At 53.8% G+C, this 25132-nt stretch overlaps 1 protein-coding gene across 1 annotated transcript in view; it reads right to left on the bottom strand.

Annotated features, from left to right (window-relative positions):
• Positions 1-15308: 15308 nt before the first annotated feature.
• JAG2 (jagged 2) overlaps positions 15309-25132 on the bottom strand; it is a 24613-nt gene continuing 14789 nt past the window's right edge. The window contains exons 8-25 of the mRNA XM_006902700.1: positions 24414-24527; positions 24157-24270; positions 24033-24079; positions 23777-23950; positions 22995-23145; positions 22751-22903; positions 22250-22363; positions 22000-22113; positions 21457-21570; positions 20941-21057; positions 20642-20669; positions 20485-20570; positions 19945-20058; positions 19479-19594; positions 17888-18136; positions 17343-17474; positions 16681-16840; positions 15309-15787 (exon numbers count right to left, since the gene is read on the bottom strand). Coding sequence (XP_006902762.1) covers positions 15309-15787; positions 16681-16840; positions 17343-17474; positions 17888-18136; positions 19479-19594; positions 19945-20058; positions 20485-20570; positions 20642-20669; positions 20941-21057; positions 21457-21570; positions 22000-22113; positions 22250-22363; positions 22751-22903; positions 22995-23145; positions 23777-23950; positions 24033-24079; positions 24157-24270; positions 24414-24527 — 2576 coding nt within the window. The remainder of the gene's footprint in view (positions 15788-16680; positions 16841-17342; positions 17475-17887; positions 18137-19478; positions 19595-19944; positions 20059-20484; positions 20571-20641; positions 20670-20940; positions 21058-21456; positions 21571-21999; positions 22114-22249; positions 22364-22750; positions 22904-22994; positions 23146-23776; positions 23951-24032; positions 24080-24156; positions 24271-24413; positions 24528-25132) is intronic.

The following is a 25132-nucleotide window of genomic DNA, read 5'->3' as shown; positions in this document are numbered from 1 at the left end:
CTGTCAATATGCTGTACTGAGGTAACCTGGATGCTGAACCTTGTACCACTGGGGGATTAAATGCCATAATGACTGCCCATGATGGACAGTGTTTGGTGGAGCTCCCAGTTTAAGACAGGTTTGGAAGCAGAAGTGGCATCCACTTTCTAAACCACATGCCTCTGGAAACTCTATGAACTTTGATAACTGGAGATCATTACAGAAAGACTTCAGGCCTTTTGTTCATAGAGTCGCTATGAGTCATGCTCAACTAGACAACAACAACATCCTAGTTTCTTTAGTGTGTTTCTCCTTTTTGGAGGCTTCACCCCGTTTTATCTGGAGGGTTTGCCACTCCTCCCTAGAGGTTCAACCTCCCCTTGTGTGAAGGTTTCCTGGGCTCCTGCTCAGAGCTTCACCCTCTTCCTTTATCTGGAGGTTTCTTACACTCCTTGACTTTTGCTTCCTTTGACTATTTCCCTCTCAGGAACATTGGGAATCTCTTAGCAGTGGTGTTAGTATAAACTGTGGACTCGCATTGAGCTGACTTGATACTGCCCTAAGCTGTATGAGGTCACCCTGGAACCTCAGATCAGGGCTCAGCATTCACTTAGAGCCCAGGGCACATCTCATTCTCTCTCTCACACACATACACACACCCTCCAGTATGTCCCAACCCACTGAGGGAGTATTTGCTGCCCCTGCAACTCTCCTTGTCTTGGCCCATGTACGGAGTCACCAGGTCACCACAGTGCTTGCTTTAGACCTTTCACACATGTTGCCAGGAGTCCAAGTTTATTCATTTCTTTGGGGAGGCTTCAACTGCTCTCACCTGAGGGCTACCACAACTATAGGTAGCAGGGTGTGTCCCCCCTCAGGGAAGAAGGCTACAGCTGCTTCCTAAAGGGAATGAGTTATCCCAGACGAGTCCCCAAATTGTTAGAAATATGGCTTATGTCTCAACAGAAACACAGCAGGAACAAAGGTCTCAGTAAAGCATTTTACTTCTGCAGGAACTTGCTTTGGCAGATCCAAATCTAACCACCAAGAATACTGGTGGATGATCTGCTCTGGTTTTATCCCGAACACAAAAGCTAAGGTTGTGTCTCACCCTATTGGTCAAAAGTTTCAACCTCATAATCTTGTTCCTACGTGGTTTGCTTATTTGACCTGTGCTTGAAAGGAGGAGACTAGCGCTTGAGGATGTTTGGAATGTCTTTGTTTCAAAGGATGGTAGCATGCCAGAAACTGGCCTTGGCTGGTTCACAAGAAGAGTGCAAGCACAAGGGAGTTTCTCTTAGTAATTTTCAGGAAAGTATTTCAACTTTAACTCAATTTAGTAGCTTTTGAAGACACATACATTTTTCTTTCTTACAATATGCTTGTGAAAGTTGGATAACTAATAAGGGTGACTGAAGAATTAATGCCTTTGAATTGTGATGTTGGTGAAGAGCATTGAATATCCTATGGACAGCAAAAAATAACAAACAAATCTATTTTGTGCAAAGTGCAGTCAGAGTACTCCTTAAAACCAAGGATGATAGGACTTCATGTCAAATACTCTGGGTACATTTTCTGGAGGGACCAGTCCTTGGAAAAGGATATCACACTTGGTAGTAAAGACTCGGAAGATCCTCAGTGAGGTGGATTGGCACAGATGGACTGAAACAATGGGCTGAAATGCAGTGGAATGGTTTGGATGGCAAGGATTGGGCAGGGTTTCCATGTGGTGTTTCTGTGAGTCAGAGATGACTTGAACGAAGGCACCTAACAACAAAACTCTCACACATGGAGCTTGATGTCATAGTGGCATGAGCTGGGCTACTGACCTAGAGGTCTAGGATTCAAACCTACAGGAAAGATGGGCAGTTTCCTCCCACAAAGATCTGTGACATTGTGTGAGTAGAAATAAACTCACTGTGTTTTGATTAGGGTTTTTTTTTTGGGGGGGGAGATTTGTTGTTGCCTTTATTCTCTTATAAAAGCATTTGAAAACAGATACTTTTTAAAAAACTATTTACAAAAGCACTATGAAAAATGAAGTCATGCAATGGAAGCAACCCACACACAGTCCGAGTGGACTCTTCCGGCAACTTTGAACATTTTCAAACATCTTCATCAGGATTTCGCTTGCAGAGGAAGATTAAAGATGGTCAACCCGAGCGTTGCATGGAGCTTGCTGACTCACAGCCTGCCTTCAGACAGCCTTGGTTTGAGTCCTTGTTCTACTGCTTTCAATACTTTTTGAGCCTTGAGTGGGTCTATTCACCACTCTGGAAGCATCTTCTCCATTTGTGGAAGGAGAAAGTAGTAATATCTACTTCGACTTACAATAAGACCATGTGGCTGAAAGGAAGGGGGTTATGATAGAAGTGCTAGAGCCAGAAGTGCTGTCCTTGGCCACAGTCCCTGGTAGGGCACAAGTTGTGTACTTCAGAAGAGTTCTGGGTCAGGGGAGAGCCATCTGGCCCCTGGGGAGAACCTCCTGGGGAGAGCCTCCTGGTCCCTGGGGAGAGCTGCCCGACTCCTGGGGAGAGCCATCTGGTATGTATAAAGAACTTTCTCTAAGCCACTTTCCTCCATCTCCTCCTCCAGTACACCTGGAAGTGACACCTTCAAAGCCCTTTTCTTTGTAACTCACAAGTTTGTTCTCTCTAGGTTTGCTCCCTTTCCCATAGGTAACCTGAACCCTGAGCCCTGTTCCAGAGAGAAAAGGGACGTATAACTGCCAGCTAAGGAAGCAGAGGTGGATGGAGCCTCAAAGTTCAGCCAACCACTCCTACTGAAAACACCTTGCAGTCCACAGGGCAGAAAACGTCATGAAAATATCTTATAACTGAACAAGGAGACATGCAGCTTCAATTCAAGACCACCAGTAAAGTGTTAAAGTGGGCTCCCTTTTCCCTTCACCTCAATGCCCCTGTTCAGTCAGAGAGTCTGCACCCCATTCCCAAATGGGAAACCCACAAATTAAAAAGACAATCTTTTTTTAAGAAAACAAAATTAATCTCCATTGGACTACGCCCACCATTACCCTATCTTTTCCAGTCCCCACTGGATCTTTCTTATTTCCTTTACCTACTCCCCCCACCCACCAAATTATGCAACCCTGTGATTTCATCCCTACCCATCCTCACCCTTCTGCTCCCACCCCTTACCCTCTTGGATCCTCATACATGTTTTTTACCATTTAAAAAAGAAAAAGGAGAGAGAGAGAGAGAGAGAAAAGAAAAGAAAAGAAAAGAAAAGAAAAGAAAAGAAAAGAAAAGAAAAGAAAGAAAGAAGGAAGGGAGGAAGGAAGGAAAATGAAATAATTAAAATTCCTGAAAAGAGATATAATACACTATAAACTGAAAATTATGAAGTGTTGTTGAGGAAAACATTTAAAAGACATAGTTACATAGTGTAATGGATTGAATTGTGTCCCCCTAGGATATATGTCATTTTTACCAGATCCTCAGTATTGTGTAAGTATCTATCATTTTGTGATAATGATATCTATCATGATGTGATCATTCTGTTTTATAAATTCTAGCCTGCAAGATGTTAGTGAGGTGAAATCAAAGTTGTTAGTATCAGTGAAGGAGGGTTCAATCTATAGGATTAGGCTGTATCTTGAGTTAAACGATTTTGAGATATACAAGAGATTAGACAAGTGAGCAGGTATCTCCAATTAAAGCTGGGAGCAGAAAGCATCCTTTGAATCTGGAGTTCTTTTGCTGAGAACTGATTAGACCCAAGAAAACATTGATGTCAAGACACATAGTGCTTTCTAAGGGAAGTCAAACCCACAGAGGTTAAAGTGAGACAAGGGTCTTCACCCAGAATGACAAAGTTAAAAGACGTCTCTTATGACTGATGGTCTGGATTTAGACTTCTAGCTTCCTAAATAGTGAGAATAGATCTGTTTGCTAAAGCCATCTCTTTGTGATATTTCTGTTGTTGTAGTTGTTGTTGTTGTTGATTGCCTTCGAGTTGAGTACAACTCATAGTGACCCTATGAACAAAGGGCCTGAAGCCCCTCTACAACTATCGACATTTATCAAAGTTCTTAGAGTTTGCAGAGGCGTGTTTTTTTGGAAGTGGATGCCACTCCTGCTTCCGCAACCTTGCCAGCATTTGTTTGCTGCTCTGCTGAATTTTGCTGTTGTTAATGGGATGAGATAATGTGTCATAATGGTTTTTATTTACATCTCTCTGAGAGCTAGGGATTTTGAACATTTTTTCATGTGTTTGTTTGCCATTGGAGTGTCTATTCATATTCTGTGCCATTTGTGATTGGGTTGTTTACCTTTTTCTTTTCTTTCTTTCTTTCTTTCTTTTTAAATAGGAAGGTGCTACAATGGAGGGAGGAGATTTCTTTGCCTTTCTGCGCCTTGATTTTCCTCAGAACTCCAGCTCCTCGCCCTCGAACACATAGCCGTCTGCGTGGCCACACTGGCCTGACCTGGAAGCAATACATGCAAGAAGCTTGCCCTGTTGAAACTGAGAAGGTAGAAGCATGCAGATTTTTGGCATCCTTTATCCTTTCATCGTATTTTTTTTTTTCTGAATTTCTTTGATTGCTTTTTGTTTAAAATCTCTTTCTTCAGCTTCGCTTCCTTCTTGCAACCCAGGGGCAGTGGATAGCGGGAATCATACCGGGGCGGTACTGTGTGCTGTCAACGAGCACAGTGACGTTCTTCACTAGGGTCTTAGTTCCAACCAGCTCGTTTTTGGAAATTTTGTAGACAGCATCATTAACCCTTGTTTTGCGAGTACAACACTCAGAGTCCCAGGAGAAGTTGCCCACATCCAGTCCGCGGGCTCCTCTCCTCACAGGAACCGTGTGTATATGCCGGGGCCAATCTTCGTGCTCTCAGCTGAGCATCCGGTTCACAATTCCGCTTCTTGTTGCAGCTTCTCTTGCCGCTCATCTTGAAGCGCTTGTGCCTGTTGTCCCAGGAGATGCCCATTACACTGCGCTGGCTGGAAAGAGGAAAGGCCTGTTTACCTTTTTTCTTGTTGATTTGCTGGAGTATCCTATACATTTTAGGTATGAGTCCCTTATCAGAGATGTCATTGCCAAATATTTTTCCCAGTTGTTGGGCTTCCTTTGGAGAAGTTTTTTATTCTTAGAAGGTTCCATTCATCTATTTTATTCTCTCCTGGTTGTAGATTTTTCAAGATGCTTGAATGATTGTTCACATTGTGGATTAGGGGGTCTAGAGTTCTTTCACACTTTTCTCCAGTGAAGTTTATAGTCCTTGGTTTTACTCCCAGGTTCTTGATCCACTTTGAGTTAGTTTTTGTGAATAGTGTGAGGTGTGGGTCTTGCTAGAGTTTTCTACAGTTTTCCAATTTTGCCAATACCATTTAGAGGCTTTCATTTCCTCATTTAACTGATTTTGTCTCTTTGTCAAAATTTAGTTGAGCTGATTTCTGGGTTCTCAATTATATTCCACTGAGCTATGTGTCTGTCATTGTACTAGTACCATGCTGTCTTGACCACCACGGCTCTGTGGCAGGATTTGAGATGAGGGAGTGAGATGTCTCCTACCTTTGTTTCCCTTTTTCAGAAGTGCTTTGTTTATTCAGGGTTTCTTTTCATTCCAGGTAAAACTGGAAATTGCCTTTTCCATCTCATTGAAGAATGGAATTGGTATCTGTATGGGGATTGCCATGAACTTGTAGATTGCCTTTGGTAGAATTGTCATTTTTACGATATTGTGTCTTCCTGTTCATGAGCATGGCATATTCTTTCATTTCTCCAGGTCTCTTTTTGTTTCTTGTAGTAATGTTTTGTAATTTTCTTTGAATAGGTCTTTGTGTCTCTAGTTAGATACACTCCCAGGCATTTAGTCTTGTGATTAACTATTGTGATGGGTATTGTTTTTCTTAGCTCCATTTCTGTATTCTCTTTGTCACTGTAGAGAAATCCAATCGGGTTTTGTATGTTGATCTTATGTCCTGCTGCTTTGGTGAATTGTTCAACTATGTCCAGTAGTTTTCTCACTGAGTCTTTAGGGTTTTCTAAGTATACTGTCATATCATCTGCATGTAGAGATAATTTTTCTTTATCTCCTCTTTGCCAGTTTGGATTCCTCTTATTTCCTTCTCTTGTCTTAGTTGATATCGCTAAGACTTCCAAGGCAATGTTGAATGAGAGGTGATAACAAGCATTCTTGCCTGGTTTCTGTTCTCAGACAGAACGCCTTTAATCTCTCTCCATTGAGAATGGTGTTGGCTCTTGGTTTTGCATATATACTTTTAAGGAAATCCCCCTCTATTCCTATTTTGTTGAGTGTTTTAATCAGAAAAGGGTATTAGATTCTGTCAAAAGCCTTTTCTACAACAGTTGAGAGGATCATGTGTTTTTGTTCTTTGCTTTGTTAATGCGATGAATTCCACTGATTGTTTTTTCTTGTGTTGAACGATTTTACGTATGTCTTGTGGATCCCACTTAGTCATGGTGAATTATTTTTTTAATGTACTGTTGGGTTCTATTGACCAAGATTTTATTGAGGATTTTTTAATCTCTGTTCATGAGAGATATTGGTCCATAGTTTTCTATTTTGGTGGCGTCTTTACCTAACTTTGGTAACAAGGATACATTTGCATAGGAAACAGAATGTGGAAACTATAGAACAATAGTGTTGATTTCACATGCAAGGAAGATTTTACTGAAGATTATCCAAAAACGACTGGAACAGCACATCAACAGAGAACTGCCAGAAGTCCAGGCTGGGTTTAGAAGGGGTCATGGTACTAGGGATATTGTAGCTGATGTTAGATGGATCTTGGCTGAAAGCAGGGAATACCAGAGGAATGTCTATCTGTGTTTCATTGACTATGCAAAGGCATTTGACTGTGTAGATCATAAACTATGGCTGACTCTGAGAAGAATTGGAATCCCAGAACACTTGAACGTTCTAATGCGAAACTTATACTTGGACCAGGAGTCAATCGTCAGAACAGAGCAAGGGAACACTGCATGGTTCAAAATTGGGAAGGGCGTACGCCAGGGATGCATCCTATCTCCATACCTTTTCAACCTATATGCAGAACAGATTATCCGGGAGGCTGGGCTCTATGAGGGGAAATGTGGGGGTCAAGATTGGTGGACGATTTATCAACAATCTGCGTTATGTGGATGACACAACCCTGCTTGCTGAAACTGAAGAAGACCTGAAGCGCCTGCTGCAGAGTGTCAAGGACTGCAGCCTACAATATGGATTGAGGCTCAATGTCAAGAAGACAAAGATTCTCACCACTGGACCAATTGGCAGCATCAGGATGGATGGTGAAGAGATTGAGATTGTACACAGCTTTAGTTTGCTTGGCTCCACAGTCAACAGTCTTGGCACCAGCAGCCAGGAAATTAAAAGGTGCATTGCCATGGGAAAGTCTGCTGTTAGGGACCTCTCCAAAGTACTGAAGAGCAATGGTGTCTCTCTGGAGACTAAGGTGCGTCTGATACAGGCCATGGTCTTCGCAATCACTTGTTATGCATCAGAGAGTTGGACAACGACCAAGGAGGATAGAAGGAGAATTGATGCCTTTGAGCTGTGGTGCTGGAGAAGAGTATTGAGAATACCTTGGACGGCTAGGAAAACAAACAGATTTGTCCTGGAAAGGGTTAAACCGGGTGGCTCCTTGGAGGCAAGGATTCTGAGGCTCCGTCTAACATACTTTGGACATGTTGTGAGGAGAGACCGGTCCTTGGAGAGGGACATCATGCTTGGGAGGGTGGAAGGACAGCGCAGGAGAGGAAGGCCCTCTATGAGGTGGATTAATTCAGTGACTGGGATAATTGGGATGGGAGTGTCAGAGACAGTGTGATTGGCACAGGACAGAGCGGAGTTTAGGGCTGTAGTACATAGGGTCGCTATGAGTCACAAGCGACTCGACGGCACATAACAACAACAACAACAACCTATGCATCTGAAATTTGGACAGTGTGTAAGGATGACAGAAGATGAATTGATGCCTTTGAGGTGTGGTGTGGAGAAGAGTATTGTATATATTACAGACTGTTAAAAGAACCTACAAGTCTGTCCTGGAAGCCGTGCAATCCAGGCGCTCCTTCGAGGTAAGGGTGGTGAAGCTCACCCTCACAGACTTCGGGTGTGTTATCTGAAGAGGCCAGTTCTTAGAAATGAACACCATCAGCTGGGAAAAGTGGATGGCCAAAGAAAGAGTGCAAGACCCCCAACAAGATGGACTAACACATTCCCAGGACTCCCTTGAATCAAGTTGAATGTGTTTTATCATTTTTAATCAATTAACATTAGAGAAAGCACCACAGACTACTTTGTTTCTCACTTTATTGGATTCAAGTGTGAGGATTTAATTTATAAAATATGTGTCTTTAGCATTTGTTAAGGAATACTGTGGGGCAGCCCACAGGAGTTGCACTGCTCATCCCACGGCCATGCCTCCTCAAGCTCATCCCATCCCCCAGCTCCTCAGAAGGTGACCAGTCTTTCCCACATGATTTGTAGCTTCAGGAAGCCCAGCTGTGGAAAGTCAGCTATGGGTCAGCTCTGAGTCAATGGCAGGGAGAACAGTTTGTAATTAACATCTCGTTATTGCTGGTCAAGCAAGTGACCTCTCACTGGTGAACCTTCCAAAGACTTGAAAATATGTATTCTCCACACAAGTGCACGTGTCCTCACGACGTCCCTCCATTTGGTCTAGTAGATCTGTCCGTCCTAAGCAGGAAGTCTCCCAGCACAATCTTCCCTGGCTTCTGACTGGATGTTCTAACACAGCTCTGTTAGTTAGAATGGATGTGAAGAGATGTGTGGCTGCAAAAACTCAAAAGATGTGCTACATTGGGCAAGTCTGCCGTTGAGGACCTCTTCAAAGTCCTAATAAAGAAAAACAAAGACATCAGTTTAAAGACTAAAGTGTTTTGGCCCAAGCCATGGTATTTTAAATTTCTCCATATGTTTGCGAAAATTGGACAATAAATGAGGAAGACTGAAGAAGAACTGATGTCTTTAAATTGTGGTTTTGGGAGAGATTCTTGACTATTCTATGGACAAATCAAGTCTGCCGCAGAACAAGTGAGTCTGTCTTGAAGGAAGGGCCCCCAGAATGCTCCTTCAAGGCCAAGGTGGGGAAGTCGTTCTCATGTGCTTCTCTTCAGGAGGGGCTGTTCCTTGGAAAAAGACACTGTGCTTGGAAAGGTGGATCAGGCACAGACAAGACCCTCACCAAGCTGGCTTGACTGTGTTTGTAGCGAGGGCTTGAGCTCGTGGAGGTGGTGAAGATGTGGCAGGGTCAGGCGTGGCTCAGAGGGTTGCTGTGAGTTTCTGTCTGTGTGGGCTGGTTCTTCCTGACTCCCTCTGCCCACAGAAGCTCCCTGTGGTGGGTGGGCAGCAGCACTCCGCTTGGGTCTGTGCACACTAGTGCCACACACCGTGCTGACTTCCTGCCCTTGTGTGGACTCTAACAGGAGTGGGGGCAATGCTTGAATCAGTACCTGCCTCTTCAGTGTGGCAAGTAACACCCACTGCCCCAGCTCTGAGTTCGGTGAGAAGTAAAGTGTCATCCCCGGCCCTGCTTGACACCTCTTCTCTCTGTGCCCTCATCAGTAAAGAATAAGGAGTGAGGTGCATGGGGGTCTTGCTCAAGAGAACACCTGGCTCCAGGAGGCTGTTCACTTTCTTCACGCTCAGTTAGGTGTTGGTCACCCTGAAACAGACATTTAGATGTCAATGACCACCAGGGTCAGTCAGAATGGGGAAAACAGGCAGCCATGGCATTTTTATGCTGTCTAAGGAATTTTAAAAAGCACCCATCCTTTGGAACATGAGGTGACTCGTCACCGACCCCCGCAAGCGTTCAGGGGCTGTGAGCTGCTCAGGAAATCACCCTTCGCTGTAGAGCTGTAGAACGGTCGGTGGGCTCACTTTCTGTCGGCAGCACTCCTTCCCCAGTAGACCACCCACCGAAAGCCTTGACTTCTTGCTCACGCTCAAGCCCACTGGGTCCAGTCCTCACGGTGCGCAGACCTGGCGGCCTGTCTGACGGCAGCTCTCCAGCAGAGACACTTGCTCTGCAATACCGCCACTTGCTGGGAGAGAAGCTGAGCAGAGCAGGGCCCTTCCCCTGTGGTTCCCACAAGGCTGTGCCCCCTCTGTGCCTGGCCACTGTGGCCTCTGGGTCCTGAAGTGTTCTCTTTGTACAGTGTCCCCTGCTTTGAGATGGTCTCACCCTCCAGCAGAGAACCAGTGCCTCTCGGGCGCCCAAGAGTTTCTCTCGTCTCCACCTGCCCCAAGTCCTCCGCTGGGGTACGGGTCTCCCCACCAATGCTCCCTCCACTGTCCTCTTACTCCTGACCTCCAGGACCCGGCCCGGGCTCTGCTGTAGGCAGGGTCGTCTATGACCATTGCGGTTTCAGCCCTAGAAGCCTCTTTGTTCCTATGTCCTTTCCTTTATATCTGTCTGTGGTCTATGGGCCTGGGGTCTCTGGGTCTGTGGGTCTGGGGTCTGGGGTCCATGGACCTGGAGTCTATGGTCTGTGGTTCTGTGGTTCATGGGTCTGGGGTCTGTGGGCTTGGGGTCTGTGGTCCATGGCTTAGGGTCTATGATCTGGGGTCTGGGGCTTGGCGTCTGTGATCTGTAGACATGGAGTTGGGGCCCATGACTTGGGCTCTGTGGTCCATGGGCATGAGTCTATGGTTTATGGTCTGGGTTCTGGGGTCCATGGCCTCAGGTCTGAAGTCTGTGGCCTGGGGTCTGTGTCCATGAGCCTGGGGTCTGTGGTCCGTGGACTGGGGTTTATGGTTGTGCGCCTGGGATCTTTGGCCAGAGGTCTGCGTCCATGGCCTGGGGTCTGTGAGCCATGGCTGGAGGTCTGTGATCCGGGGGTTTGGAGTCTGTAGTCTCTGGGCCTGGAGTCTGTGGTCTGTGCTCTGGGGTCTGATCTATAGGCTGGCAGCCTGGAATCTGGGGTCTGTGGTCTCTAGGCTTGGGGTCTGCAGACCTGGGGTCTGTGGTCTGTGGTCTATAGGCCAGCAGGCTGGAGTCTGAGGTCTGTGGCCTGGGTTCTGAGCTTCATGGCCTGAGGTCTGGGGCCCATGGCCTAGGGGGTGTGGTAGGTCTGTGGCCTAGGGTAGGTGGCCACAGGATTCACCCTGATCATTCTTCAGAGGGGTGCAGGAGTGTGTGTGTGTGTGTGTGTGTGTGCCCTGTGTACATGGGTGTCCTCTGTGCATCTTTAGTATCCTTCACATACACGTGGTGTCTTCCATGGATGTGTGGTGGATTCATATAAGTGTAGTATCCTCCGTGTGTGTGTGTGTGTGTGTGTGTGTGTGCTGGGATTCTGTCATTGGTTTTCAAGTCCCTCCCAGCCTAGTGCTTGGAGCCACAGTTCCCCGCCGGTCCTGGGTCCCCTTCTGATTCCTGCTATTCTAATTCCTTGGACAAGAAATACACAGGCCTAATGGTTTCAACCAGCCCTGTTAGGGCAGCTGTATTGGGCTGTGGTTGTCAAAAAGTCACCACTGCCCGCCTGCCACTTGGCTTGCAGGGGTTAATGGCCTCGGCTGCCTGGGACCGGGCCCTGTGGGCGTCCCCTCCCTGATCCCTGCGGGCTGGTTTCTTCGGAGACACTGCAGTCAGTGCTGTCCCTGGGGCCAGCCTTGAGACAGGAGCAGGAGCAGGCAGGTGGGCGGGCGGCTCTGACTGTGGCCTCTGAGCTGCCCCTGAGCTTGTAGCCACCATCCACCCAAGACATGGCCACAGGTCAGTCTGGCCAGCCTCGGTCCAGCGCAGTCACTGCTCCCTGCCTGGACCATGTGGGCACACCAGAGCTGTCTCCCAGGTTTCACAGGCCATGCTACACCCAGGACTGCTCCAGCCCCGTCCATCCTAGTGCCCCTGGCTGGACAAATGCCCCAGGGCTCCACCCCTGCAGTTTCTCTGTCCCCACACTCCTGTTCCCAGACCTACATGGCACTTGCTGGGGTTCTATGTTTGGGTCTTGGCAAAGCCATGTGGGCCTGAGTCCACCTCCCTGGCACTTCTTCCCACATTCTGTTGGCCACAGCCACACTGGGCACAGAACCCTCTTTCCTCATCCACGGCCCTAGACCTCAGCAAGATGCCCAAGATACTCCAGGTCCCCAAGCCTCCCATGGGCCCCCAGGCCGTGGCTGGAAGCCCTCACTCCAGCTCGGTGAAGCCCTATGGGAGTGGGGTAGGCTCTTTTGATGCTGTGATGGAATAGCGGCGCAGCCCCGCCCATGCTAGTGCTCCCCAACACCCCTAAATAAAGGAGGAAGAGGCCTGCAAAGGGCAGCAGAGGGGTGACAACACACCTTGCAGAGGACAGCCAGGTAGGCACACCGTGGGACCAAGGGCAGGGCCTGATGGATCAGCTGGCCAAAGCCCATCTCTAGTCTTTTTCCATCAGCCCCAGCATGCATTCCTGCCTTGTTCAGCAGCAAGCAGGAGGATGACCATTCCCCGTCCATGCACCTGGACCGCCAGCAGTGGGGGTGTGGGTTGTACTGACCAAGGCCTCTACGAACAGCACTTGGCACCTGCCAGGGTCGCCGCTGGGGTTCCTTGAGTGTTTTCCTGTTGCTGACTTCCTAATGAAGCAGCTGCCCCCTCTGGGGGCTAATTACCCACCTATCCACCCACCCAGGGGAGAACAGGCACTTCTGGGGCAGGGTGGCACAGTGGCATCTGGGGCCTGACTTCTGCTTAGAGCCCCCCACAACCTGAACAGGGAGCTGGGTCAAGTCGGCCAGGTAGGGCTCACAGGGTCTGGGGTCTTGGGCCACCCTGGTGCCTCTGCTGATATCCTGCAGAGATGAGCTGGCACCAGAAGGTCCCTCACCCAGTCCACATGGGCAGGGAGCATGGGGCCTAGGATATGCCCAGGCCAGCCTTGACCACTAGTCCTGCAGGAAAACTACAGCAGGAGGCTGCCACAGGGATGGCGTGGCCCCAGGTTCTGGACGGCGCCTCCATTCCTTGGCAGAGCTGGAGCCTGGGCGACTGGGGAAGAAAGCTGAGACCCTCAGGGCACTGGGCAGCAGGTACACATTTCTGCATGCAGAAGCATCCCCAGTCACATCTGTGCATATACACATGGAGATGCCCATATACGTACACACATATACACACATGTACACGCACATTTGAGAACACACCTGTAGGTGCATGTGTACACGTGCATGAACATACACTGCACAGGTGTGTGACATGCACACACGTACACACTGGTGTGCACCACAGAAACCCGTGCATGTGCACACATGTAACCCAGTGGACACACACGTGTACTCACACAGGCAGGAAACCACACAGTGCAAGCTGCACTGCATGCCCCACCTTTGACCCTGGTCCCTGAGCAAGCACTGGGTCCCCGTGTCCTGAACCCCCAGAAGACACAGACTCCTGGGACTTTCTACACAATCTGGGGGCATACTGGCACCCTGTGGGCAGGCACAAGGCAGCATCACATCTTCTACAGAGGAGGCTCAAGTAGCCTAGCTCTGCTCATACCTGCTCTCTGCCCACCAAATGCTGACGGGCTTCACCCACCAGCATCAAGACATCCCACTGTCCGTGAGCTGGCCACCAGCTGCCTTCGCGGTTTCGGACCTTTGTGTTCACAGGCCGCATGTACTCCAGGGAGTTCTGGTGGTGCGGTCTGCAGCGAGTGGTGCTACCAACCCAGAAGCAGTACCCCTCTCACCATTCAAACGTGGGGAAAAGACAGACCATTCACAGCTTTGGAAACCCACCGGAGGGCAACAGCGGTTCCAGGCCGATGGCAGCATCTCGAGCGTGTTGAGCGGGCATCTCTAGGTAACCTTTCCTGGCCTTCCTTCAGTCCACGAATCCTGTTCACCTTCGGAGTTCCATCCTGAGGGCTGCGTTTTCTAGGTCGACCTGGTTCCTTTTCAGACCTGCCGCTTGGTTCCCAGGCTGCAGTAGCTGCATGCCACCTCAGAGCACAGTGAGAGCAGTGCCAACAGTCCAGTGGAACCCCTCGCTGGGCAGGGCTGCCTCAGGCTCACCCATCTGTGCACAATCAGGATCAGGCCTGTCCACTCCCGAACACTGGCCGCTTATGTTTGTACAGACAACGAGCCTTCCAGCAGCTTTGCTGCCCAGCACTTCTTGTGAGAGGTCAGAGGCCCAGCAGGGCTCTCCTGACCCTCACAGCTCCCACAGGGCGAGGACGTGCCACTACCCCGGGTGTTGACAGGCTGTCCCCCATCCCCACAATCCACAGAAAAAAGCAGCACCCAAGAATGAGGGAGGCCAAAGAGTTTAAGTTATTAAATCAAATATACAGAGTGATTCATTTAATATGTACATATTTACAAAAATGCACTTTCACAAGGAGGGACGGCCAGCCGGCGGGCGGGCGGGGCGGCAGCGGGGCAGCAGCCTGGTGCCCTTGCGGGACGCCGATGTCTGCAGGGAGGAGTCTGTGTGAAGGCACTTGTCAGGGGCTTCAGTACTGCCACTGCCCGTGGGGCACAGGGCAGTAGGAAGGACACTTCTGAAGCACAGATGAGAGCTCTCGGAGTCGTGCGCCAGGAAGAAGGGGACAGTGGACACCACGGTGCAGGCCAGTCAACAGGCAAGGGCCTCTCCACCTGCCATACTGATAGCCATGGTCCCACGGGCTGGCAGGCTCACAATGACCATCAGGGGCCACACTGACAGCAATGGTCCCGTCAGCCACCAGGCCTGCACTGACCGCCAAAGGTCACACTGACAGCAATAGGTCCCATCAGTTGCCAGGCCCATGCTGACCACCAAGGGTCATGCCAACAGTTACGGTCCCACTAGCCACCAGACCCATGCTGACCACCAGGGATTATGTTGATAGTCATGGGTACCACTGGCCACCAGGCCCATGCTGACCGCCAACAGTCACGCTGATAGTCATGGCTCTTGCTGGCCACCACCAGCCACACTGACAGCCATGGTCCTGCCAGCTGCCAGGCCCACACTGACCGCCAGGGGTCACGCTGACTGCCGCAGGTCCCACTGGCCTGTTCCAGCCGCTGAAAAACCCAAGTGAGGAATAAAAAGGAAGATTCTGTAAACAGTGTACAACCTGGGGTAGCAGATGCGACAGGATTTGCGTGCACAAACCGCCCCACACGGCCCAGGGTGGGCAGTGCGGAAACTTTACAAAAATAGCAACGCTCCGAAAAGACGCTGTCGCCTGCCCGACCGCCACGAATAATTTATACAAGCTTAAAGAAACGTAGAAAATAAACATTTGTTTTTTGCTTCGTTTTTGCTTTTTTTTTTACACAAAATAAAGACGCTCTGAGCACGGCCCCGCCCCCACGGCCCTACTCCGTGCTGGCGAAGCGAGTGTCATTGACACTCCTGACCGCGCGGTTGTCCACCTTGGGCCCCGAGGCCCAGGGGACCGGCCGGCCCAGGTCTTTGGTGCTTTTGTGTGAGAGGAACTTCTCTGCCTCCAGAGAGTCCTCCTCAGGGTGGCCCAGGTCCTCGTCCTCCTCGTCCTCGCTGGCCCCGTGGCCGGCCGGCCCGGGCAGCACCTCTCCCACCCGACGTGGGGGCGGCGTGAAGTTCTTGCAAGGGTACAGCGTGTCCTTGGGGCCACCGCCCAAGCCCCCAGTGCACGGCCGCTCGATGGGGTTGCGAATGGGGTTGAGGGGGGCCCACTGGTTGTTGGGGCCCTCCTCACGCGGCAGTCGACTCCTCTCCCTCTCTTTTCTGCGCTTGCGTGTCCACCACACACAGACGGCGATGCAGGCCAGCCACAGTGCACTGAAGACGCCACACAACACGGGCACCAGCAGGCCTGCGGGCGAGGGTGGCACTGAGGGTGCTGCAGCCATGGGGCCTGGGCCAGTGATGCCCCAGAATCAGGGCAGGAGGGTCCCAGAGAGGGCATGAGGGGCCCGTGGACATGGGGAGATGGAGGGATAGGGGCACTCGTGGGATAGGGGTTGGAGAGAGGAAACGATAAGGAATGGGCAGATAGGGTTGGGGAGGGGGATGGGGATAAATAGACAAAGGGGCTGTCGAGATGAGGGGATAGAGGACATGAGTTCCTGTAGGGATGGGGGTGGGGAGGTGAAGGATAGGGGATGAAATAGGGGATAGTAGGGAGCTAGAAGGATAGAGAGTGGGGAGGTGGGTGGGAAGGGGATGGAGAGACAGAGGTACAAGGGATGGAGGGGAGATGGAGATGGGGATGGAGGGGGGATGGGGGATGGGGATGGGGGATGGAGGGAGGATGGGAGATGGAGACGGGGATGGAGATGGGGGATGGAGATGGGGGAATGGAAGGGGGATGGGGGATGGAGACGGGGGATGGAGATGGGGGATGGAGGGGGGATGGAGAGGGAACAGGGAGGGGGGATGGAGGAGATGGGGGAATGGAAGGGGGATGGGGGATGGAGGGAGGATGGGAGATGGAGACGGGGATGGAGATGGGGGATGGAGATGGGGGAATGGAAGGGGGATGGGGGATGGAGACGGGGGATGGAGATGGGGGATGGAGGGGGGATGGAGAGGGGACAGGGAGGGGGATGGAGGAGATGGGGAATGGAGACAACGGGGAGGGTGGAGGAGAGGAGGGGGATAGGGTGAGGTGGGGATGGGGGAGATGGAGGATGGGTGTGTCTCGGTCCTGAGTACTCCCACAGACCCCCCCTGCCCACCTGGGTGAGAGGAAGTCCCGCCCTCTACCTGTGGAGGATCCGCCCACCACGGCGGTCTCTACTTTGACCTCCGTGACGGCCAGCAGCAGCAGGGTGCTGTTCTCCCGCCGAGTGATGGCCGCCACAATGGCGTGGGCAGCACTCTGGACCAGGCTGCCGTCAGCCGGCTCCCGGGCTGGGCTGAAGGACTGTGCAAGGCAAAGCGCTGAGGGTGAAGCCCACCACCCCACCACCTGGACCCAGCACCCCAGAGGAAGCTGAGCTGGAGGAAAGTGGGGCACAGTGGGCCCCCTCCTTGCTTCTGCACCCTGTCTCAGGGACCGCAGCCTGGCTCTATCCTCAGGAAGCAGTGCTGACAGCTCTGAACCCTCAGGACACTCCAGCTCTTACAGTGGTTTCGGGCACCCTCATGACTTCCCTTATTTCTCGCTTCTGGGCACCCCCAACCCCACACAAGCCCGACCTCCCTCTGGTCTGGCCACATCCGCAGATGGGAACCTGCTGGGAATGCCCCCTGCCACAGGTGTCCACGGGCGGGAGCCCCACTCACACTGACACTGTGGCACATACACCCGTGTCCCTCTGTGTGCTGGGGCTAAACCTGGATGAGGTCCCCCACCCTCACCCAGGCCTCAAGAAGCGAGGGAAGTAGCTGTCCAGGACCCACCCCAACATACACCCCGGACTCACCACGGCCACCTCCACAGCACTGACCCCCGAGGAAGCCCGGTCACACAGCAGCACGAGCAGACGGTCCCGGGCCACAGCTCTGGTGGTAGGCAGGGAGCGGATCCCAGCACAGATAGCAGCCACAGTAGTGCCCTGGGTAGAGCCAGCAGGTCATGAGCAGGACAATGGCCTCTTTTGACAACCAGCACTGCACTGTCTACCCAGAAGGCAACACCAGAGGACAGGGGCCCGGCGGGCCTGGGGTGCCGGCCAGCCCTTCTGACCTTGCCCTGCCCAGGGGGCTCCCAGGGGAACCAGTGCAGCAGCTGAGTCTGTGGGGCAGGAGCAGGATTCCTCGTATTCTAACCCTGAGGGACGCTCTGGGCCAACACACATCTCAGCACGGCCCTGCTGCCCTCCCAGTGCCCTCGGGCACCCCCACGCAGGCCCTCTCCCCTGCCTGCCCATCTGGTCAGCCTTGTCTAATCACACAGTGCTGACCACAGTCTGGCAGCCAAGGTGTCCACGGAGCCCCCGGTGTCAGGGCAATTGCCTTGTATACTAACCTGGGGCACCTGGTCACGGTCAAAGTGCAGTGTGAGGCGAGCACAGTTGCTGTCCAGGTGGCCAGAGCGTGGCAGGCAGGGCGTGCTGGGCAGGAAGGGCTCTTCGGTGGTACACTCCCCCCAGGCTGCACATGGCGGCTGCAGGCACTGGCTGGGGGCCTTCTCCTGGCACCGCTGCCCAGGCGGGCACTGGGCACTCAAAGCATTCAGCCGGCCAGCCAACAGACAGGGCTTTCGTCCACACCACACCTATGGCAGACAAGACACAGACAGGGAACGTGACGCATAGACCAATCAGAAATACAAGCAAGACAGTGACATGTGGACGTAGGTAAAGGATGGACAGAGATACACTTAAGGCAGGATAGATTTAAGATCAAAGATGGTGGCTTTCTACAAAGATGGCCCTGAAAGTGGAAAAAAAAAAGCCCCTTTCCCGCCCCAAACTGAAGCCAAAGCAAAGGCATCACAGGCCAAGAAGGCATCCTGAAGGGCGTCCACAGTGAAAAAAAAAAGAAAAGGAAGATCTGCACGTCACTCACTTCCTGTGGCCTAAGACGCTGAGACTCTGAAGGCAGCTCAAATACCCCCAGAAGAGCGCCCCCAGGAGAAACAAGCTTGACCACTATGCCATCATCAAGTTTCCCCCGACCACTGAGTCAGCCATGAAGAAGAAGATAACAACACACTTGTGTTCATGGTGGATGTCATGGCCAAGACGCACCAAATCAAACAAGCTGTAAAAAAGCTCTATGACATTGATGTGGCCAGTGTCAACACCTTGATTAGGCCTGATGGAGAGAAGAAGGCCTATGTTCAACTTGCTCCTGACTATGATGCTTTGGATGTTGCCAACAAAATTTGGATCATCTAAACGGAGTTCAGCTGGCTAATTCCAAATACAAATTTCTCTCATAAAAGAAGAAAAAAGATCAAAGATGACACGCAAGGAGGAGAGAGAGGAACCAGAGATGCTCACGGATGGACAGGGACCACAGACAGCACCAGACCTACAGATACTGGAGGGACAGCTGAGGACCAGATGATGGGGACTAGAGGTGGGGGACAACAAAAGGGGTCCAGAGAGGGGATTCTACAGAGGGACCAGAGAGATGGCCACAAAAGGGGGCCCACAGACAGAGGGGACCAGAGAGAGGGTCACAGAGGGGGGACCACACAGACACAGGGGAGCACAAAGAGGGAACTACAGGGCAGTCCACAGAAGGGACTACACCATAGATAAGATGACGACCACAGACATAAGGGGGCCAACAGACAGACAGACAGACAGACAGAAACAAACCCAAGAGTGCTACCCACCCGCCCCTCTTCCCAAGGCCCCAAGAGGCTGAACTTCGCATCTGGGCAGGGGTATGCCTCAGAGACAAAAAATGGGGGGTCGTGAAGCCAAGTCAGGGAGATGAGACCAGGCCTCGCCTGGGTTGCCACATGCACTCCAGGGTTAGAATCACAAGAGACATTATCCCAACAACAAAATCACTGTGAAGTCAGACTAGGGTAAGGGGGACTCCCAGGGCACCCACCCTCCAGAGTGGGGTCCACACGGGGGTGGGGCAGAGCGCCCTCCCACCTTGCTGCAATCCCGGTGGCCATCCAGGCATCGGCAGCTGTTACACTCCTCCACCCAGTTGCTCCCATGAGGGAAGGGAGCACCCCGGGACCAGCATGACCTCCCGAATCCGATCACTGCAAGACGTGGTAAAAAAAGCCTCAAAGTCAGGGCTATCCTGTGGCCTCGGCAGCCGTTCAGCCCCGCCCACCCTCCATAGCCCTGCCCCCAAGCCCCACCCACCAGCCCGCCCACCCTGCTAAGCCCCGCCCACCCTTCTAAGCCCCACCCACCCCAACCTGCAAAGCTCCGCCCACACCACGCCCACTCGGCCTGTTCTGCAAGGCCCCACCCACCCCACACAGTCCATCTCACCGGCCCTGACCCATGCAGCCCCAACACATGCAACATGGCCCATCCAGGTGCACCCGCACCCCCAGGATGCCTCGCACCAGCCTCTTACACACCATCAGTAACCCCTACCCACCTTCCTGGCAGCGAGGCCCAGCCCGCCCAGGAGGGCAGCTACAGCGGTAGCCATTGATCTCATCCACACAGGTGGCCCCATAGGCACAGGGGGAGGACTGGCACTCATCGATATCTACAAGAATGGCCAGGCTCAGCCACCAGCGAGGGCACCCAGGAAGTGGGCAGGGGCAGGCAAAGTGGAGGTCCACCTCGCCTTCCACAAAGTCAGAGTCATGCAAGCACAGGGCCACATGGGGGCCCAGGTGGTGGGTGACTGCTCAGCCTGTCCTGCACCCACACTTTCAGTGACACAACCCAACATCTGTCCTGAAAAGCACTATGACTGTACAAACAGAGGGGTCCCCTGTCCCCCAGCTCTTCAGCTGATGAAGGACCATTACAGGATGTCCACCCTGGGCCCTTTCCCTGAGTGGTGGAGGATGCCCTGGGATCCGGCAGAGAAGACACGTGGGGAAACAGGCAGAGGGAGCCTGACGCCAGCCTGTGGTCAGGGATGTGGTCACCAAGGGCCCCACCCACTAGCTGGCTGCCCACTCACTGATACGACAGTCGGGGCCCGCGAAGCCGGGTGCGCATTCACAGCGGAACCAGTTGACACCGTCCACGCAGACGCCACCATTGTAGCTACAGGGACAGGGTTGACATCAAGGTCCTGCAGGTCCCCGGTCCCCACCCCCAAGCTCGTGGCCACTCACCAGGGCAGTGGGTTGCAGTCGTTGGTGTCTGGGTTTGAGAAAAGAAGAGAGCAGTCATCCAAGAGGCACCTGCCCAGCTCCCATGTACCCAGGAGCTCCTGACCTGGGCCGCCAAGCAGCCCTGGGGAGCCCAGCAGTGGAGTGTGGAGAGGTGGGGAAGGATGGGAGGCTGTCTGGAAGGGAGTCAGCCCTGATTTTCTGAGAGACCTCTAATGGCAGTGAGGAACTCTGTTCTAGCAGGAAGACTGGATGGCGGGTCCACACTGCCCTCACCGCCCCCCACGAGCCTTCCTCCTCACTGTGCGTGCAGGTGCGGCCCTCCCAGCCGTCTCTGCAGATGCAGGAGAAGGAGTCTCCGCTGCCCACGCACGTGCCTCCGTTGACACAGGGGTTGGGAAGACAGCTGCTGTTCTCAGCTTGGAGAGGAGAAAGGACAGCTCAGCTAGGCCGTCCATACCCAGGAGGTGAGACACAGAGGGCGAGTGGCTGTGGTCCGTGCACCGTGTCCAAGGGGGGCAGCGCGTGGCGGGGACAGCAAGTCTGAGAGGGGATGGAGCTTCTGGATGGGGCAGCACGTGGAGGCGTCAATGCATGGGAGGTGCGTGTGGGAGGGGGAGTGCATCTGGAGGTAGAGCAGTTGGTCAGGTGGGAAGTGACAGGGCATAAGGTAGAGACAGCACGTGGGGGACAGCGGGACCGAAAGAGGGAGCAGTGGGGGGGGTGTAGGGCAGCGTGTACAAAAGAAAGGGACGGTGCAGGGGCAGCACATCTGATGGGGAGCAGGCTGGAGCAGGCGGGTTGTGGGACATCCTCACCAATGTTGCAGGTGCTGCCCTTCCAGCCAGGGGGACAGGCACAGCGGAAAGTGTCACCACTGTCATAGCACGTGCCCCCGTTGCTGCACGTGTAGGCGTCACACTGGAACTCACCTGTCGGCACAGGAGTTCACACACTGGCATCGCACCCCACCCAGTAACAACCACAGAAAGTGCAGCTGTGGGACACATGTCACAGGGTGCAGGCCTGGGGATGGGCACTTGATACAGCATATGTGGTGGACACTGGACATGGACACAGGCGGTGCACACAGGAGTGGGGCACATGGTACATAACAGGGGGTGGGCATGGGGAAGGGCACATGCTATAGGGGCAGGCACAAATCATGGAGGCAGACAAGGTGGTGAGGCATACAGTACAGAGGAGTAGTATATGGGAGTGGAGCACAGGAGGTGGGGAAAACACAAGGGCAGAGCATGGGGGTCAAGGGAATGGAGCACAGGGGTGGGACGTGCGGAGGGTGGGACACAGGAACAGAATGGGGCGAGGGCGGGGTTGGTAGGTCTAAGGGCGGAACCCACGTGAGTGGCAAGTCTTGCCCTTCCAGCCATCGTCACAGGCACAGTAGAAGTCGTTGACCAGGTCATAGCAGCGACCGCGGCTGTGGCAGGGGTCAGGAAGGCAGTCGTTGAGATCTGTGGGTAAGCACGTGGTCAGCAGGGTGGTGGCACTGAGGCAGGGCTGCTGGGGGAGAACTGGAGCTGGGCCAGGGGTGCGGATGGTGAGAACAGGTCTGGCCAGGGTTCAGATGGCGGGTAGAGGTCCACTCACTGATATCACAGAGCTCGCCCTCCCAGCCACTAGGGCAGAAGCAGCGGAAGGTGTCCACCTCGTCAATGCACGTGCCCCCATTTCTGCACGGCCGGCCCAAGCAATCATCGATGTCTGCAGGAATGTAGTTAGTGTGTGAGTCTAGCTCATCTCCAGCTCCCTGACCCGCCCTCAGCCCAGCACCCCATCCACAGCTGTCTATGACACTGCCAAACCCATCAACTGCCCCTTCCTTGACCATGCCCACACTCCCAGGCCACACCCCATCTCATCCCCGCCCACACTACAGCCCCACCCACACCCCAGACTCGGCCCAGCCCCATTCACACCCCACCCCCATACCTCCAGCCACACCCCCATTCACATCCCTGCCCAGGCCACCCCACTGCTGTCCCAAGGTATTCCTACAGCCCCAGCTATGGTACCTCCAACCTCCAATACCAAACACCCTCAAGACGCCTCCCAGTGCCCTCAGCCTCGGGCTCACGCCAGCCGACTCACTCTCATGGCAGTAAGTGCCCGTGAAGCCGCTGTCACACAGGCAGGAGAAGTTGCCACCAGGTTGGCTTACACAGTGGCCATGGGGGCCACACACACCCGAGGTCACAGCACCAGGCACCTGGGGTCCCGCCTCAAACCCACAGCTGTCGAAAACTGTGACAGAAAAGCACACAGGTTCAGGCCCAGCTGTCCTCACCAGCATCTATCCCACTGGTCCCTATACCCAGCTGGTCACCATGCCCACCTCGGCAGGCCCCACCAAGGCACGGCTCCCTGGAGACAGAGCAGTTCTTGCCACCAAAGTCATCAGGACAGGCACAGTAGTAGTCGTCCTCCAGGCTGTAGCAGTGGGCGCCATTCTGGCAAGGGCTGGGCTCGCAAGGCTTGACTTCCACCTGCTGGCCACAGCACCATGAGGCTGCAGTCATGCTACACAGGCCAGTCCCCTGGGAACGCAAAGCCTGGGCCAGCCAGTCTGGCAGCCAGGTCCATGGGACCCACCTCCACCCAAGATGGTCCGGCTGGTCAGCTGGCCGGAAACACCTGTGAGCTCACAGGCCCCTTCCACCACCCACGCTCCAGGGTAGCCTTGCTTCCTCTGCCTGGGGCCAGCAGTATCCGGCCCTCGTCCCCACAGGCAGGAAGGCCAGCTCCCAACGCCCACCTCGCCACAGCCTTTCCCAAAGCCAGCGGAGGCCTCCAGACCAGGCTGGGATCCCGCCGGCACCAGGGCACTGCTCGGCAGCAGTATTCTCCCAACCTACCCACAGGCTCCGTGGCCTTGGCTGGGCAGCAGTGGGCACCCCAACTCCTTCCCAGATCTTTACAAGCTCAGCCCCATAGGTCTGTCCTCTAGGGCCAGTGGGTGAGAAGTTGACACATGGCCTCTGAGACAGGCAAGTTTTCTGGACTCCTGGGTGACCCCAGAGCAGGCACTTTACCACAAACAAGAGCCTGGACTTGGGGCCACTGGCTCTGCTTGGCCCTCATCTCTGTCCCCAGAGCCCCTGCTCAGCTGACCCTCACCTCACAGATCGGCCCAGACAGGCCTTTAGGGCAGTGGCAGCGGAAGCCATCCACCAGGTCTTCACACAGCCCACCACCACGGCATGGTCCACTGGCACACTCGTCCTGCTCCAGCTCACAGTGTCGGCCTCTGAAGCCCCGGGGACACATGCACTCGTATCCCCTCACCAGGTCCTGTGGTAGACGGGACCAATGAGGACACGTGGGGGGGGTCCCTGGGATCCCAGTTTACCCCTAGCTGCCAGTCTTGCCTCACCTTGCACGTCCCACCGTGCTGACACTGGCCGTGACAGTCGTTGATGTCTGGAGACAGAAGGGCGAGGTCACACGGGGGCCCTGGAGACCCCGGCCCTGCCCCCTGCACCCCACCCCATACTGACTGATATGGCAGTTGGCGCCCTTCCAGCCCGGGAGGCAAGCACAGTAATAGCCACCAATCAGGTTTTTGCAAGAGAAAGCGTTTAGGCACGGCTTCCCTTCACACTCATTGGCGTCTGCAGACAAGACAAGGGAGAGAGGCTGGGCCGGCCTGCCCACGGCACCCCATCACCGGCACCCCATCACCGCAGCAGCAGCAGCTCCGACAGGCAGTCTGGCATGCTTAGAGCAGACGCACGTGGTGCCCCCAAGTCCTTACCCAGCTGACACGTAGCCCCCACCCACTGCTCAGGACAAATGCACTCGAAGCCGTCCACCTGATCCACGCAGGTGCCGCCTGCTGCACACGGGTTGGAGGCGCACTCGTCAATGTCTGGAAAGAACCAGACAATACAGCAGGGTGGGAACAAGGCTACACGAAACATGGGCGCTGAGGAGGCGGAGCCTTGGGAAAAGAGGTGGAGCCTGGAAGGGAAGGAAATGGAGCTTTGCGGGGAGGAGGAGGGGCCGTGCAGGGAGGAGGTGGAGCACGTGGATGGAGGCGGGGCCTCAAGGGGAGGAGGTGGAGCACATGGATGGAGGCGGGACCTCGAGGGGAGGAGGTGGAGCACATGGATGGAGGCGGGACCTCGAGGGGAGGGGGGCAGTGTAGGGAGGAGGTGGGTGGAGGCGGGACCTCGAGGGGAGGGGGGCCGTGCAGGGAGGAGGTGGAGCACGTGGATGGAGGTGGGGCCTCAAGGGGAGGAGGCGGAGCACATGGATGGAGGCGGGACCTCGAGGGGAGGGGGCAGTGTAGGGAGGAGGTGGGTGGAGGCGGGACCTCGAGGGGAGGGGGGCCGTGCAGGGAGGAGGTGGAGCATGTGGATGGAGGCGGGGCCTCAAGGGGAGGAGGTGGAGCACATGGATGGAGGCGGGGCCTGGATGGGAGGAGGGGCCGTGCAGGGAGGAGGTGGAGCACATGGATGGAGGCGGGGCCTG

The sequence above is a fragment of the Elephantulus edwardii genome, unplaced genomic scaffold, assembly GCF_000299155.1.
Source record: "Elephantulus edwardii isolate Elephantulus edwardi_28Jun2011 unplaced genomic scaffold, EleEdw1.0 scaffold00440, whole genome shotgun sequence".
Lineage (NCBI taxonomy): Eukaryota > Metazoa > Chordata > Mammalia > Macroscelidea > Macroscelididae > Elephantulus > Elephantulus edwardii.
This window is presented reverse-complemented; position numbering and strand designations above follow the sequence as displayed.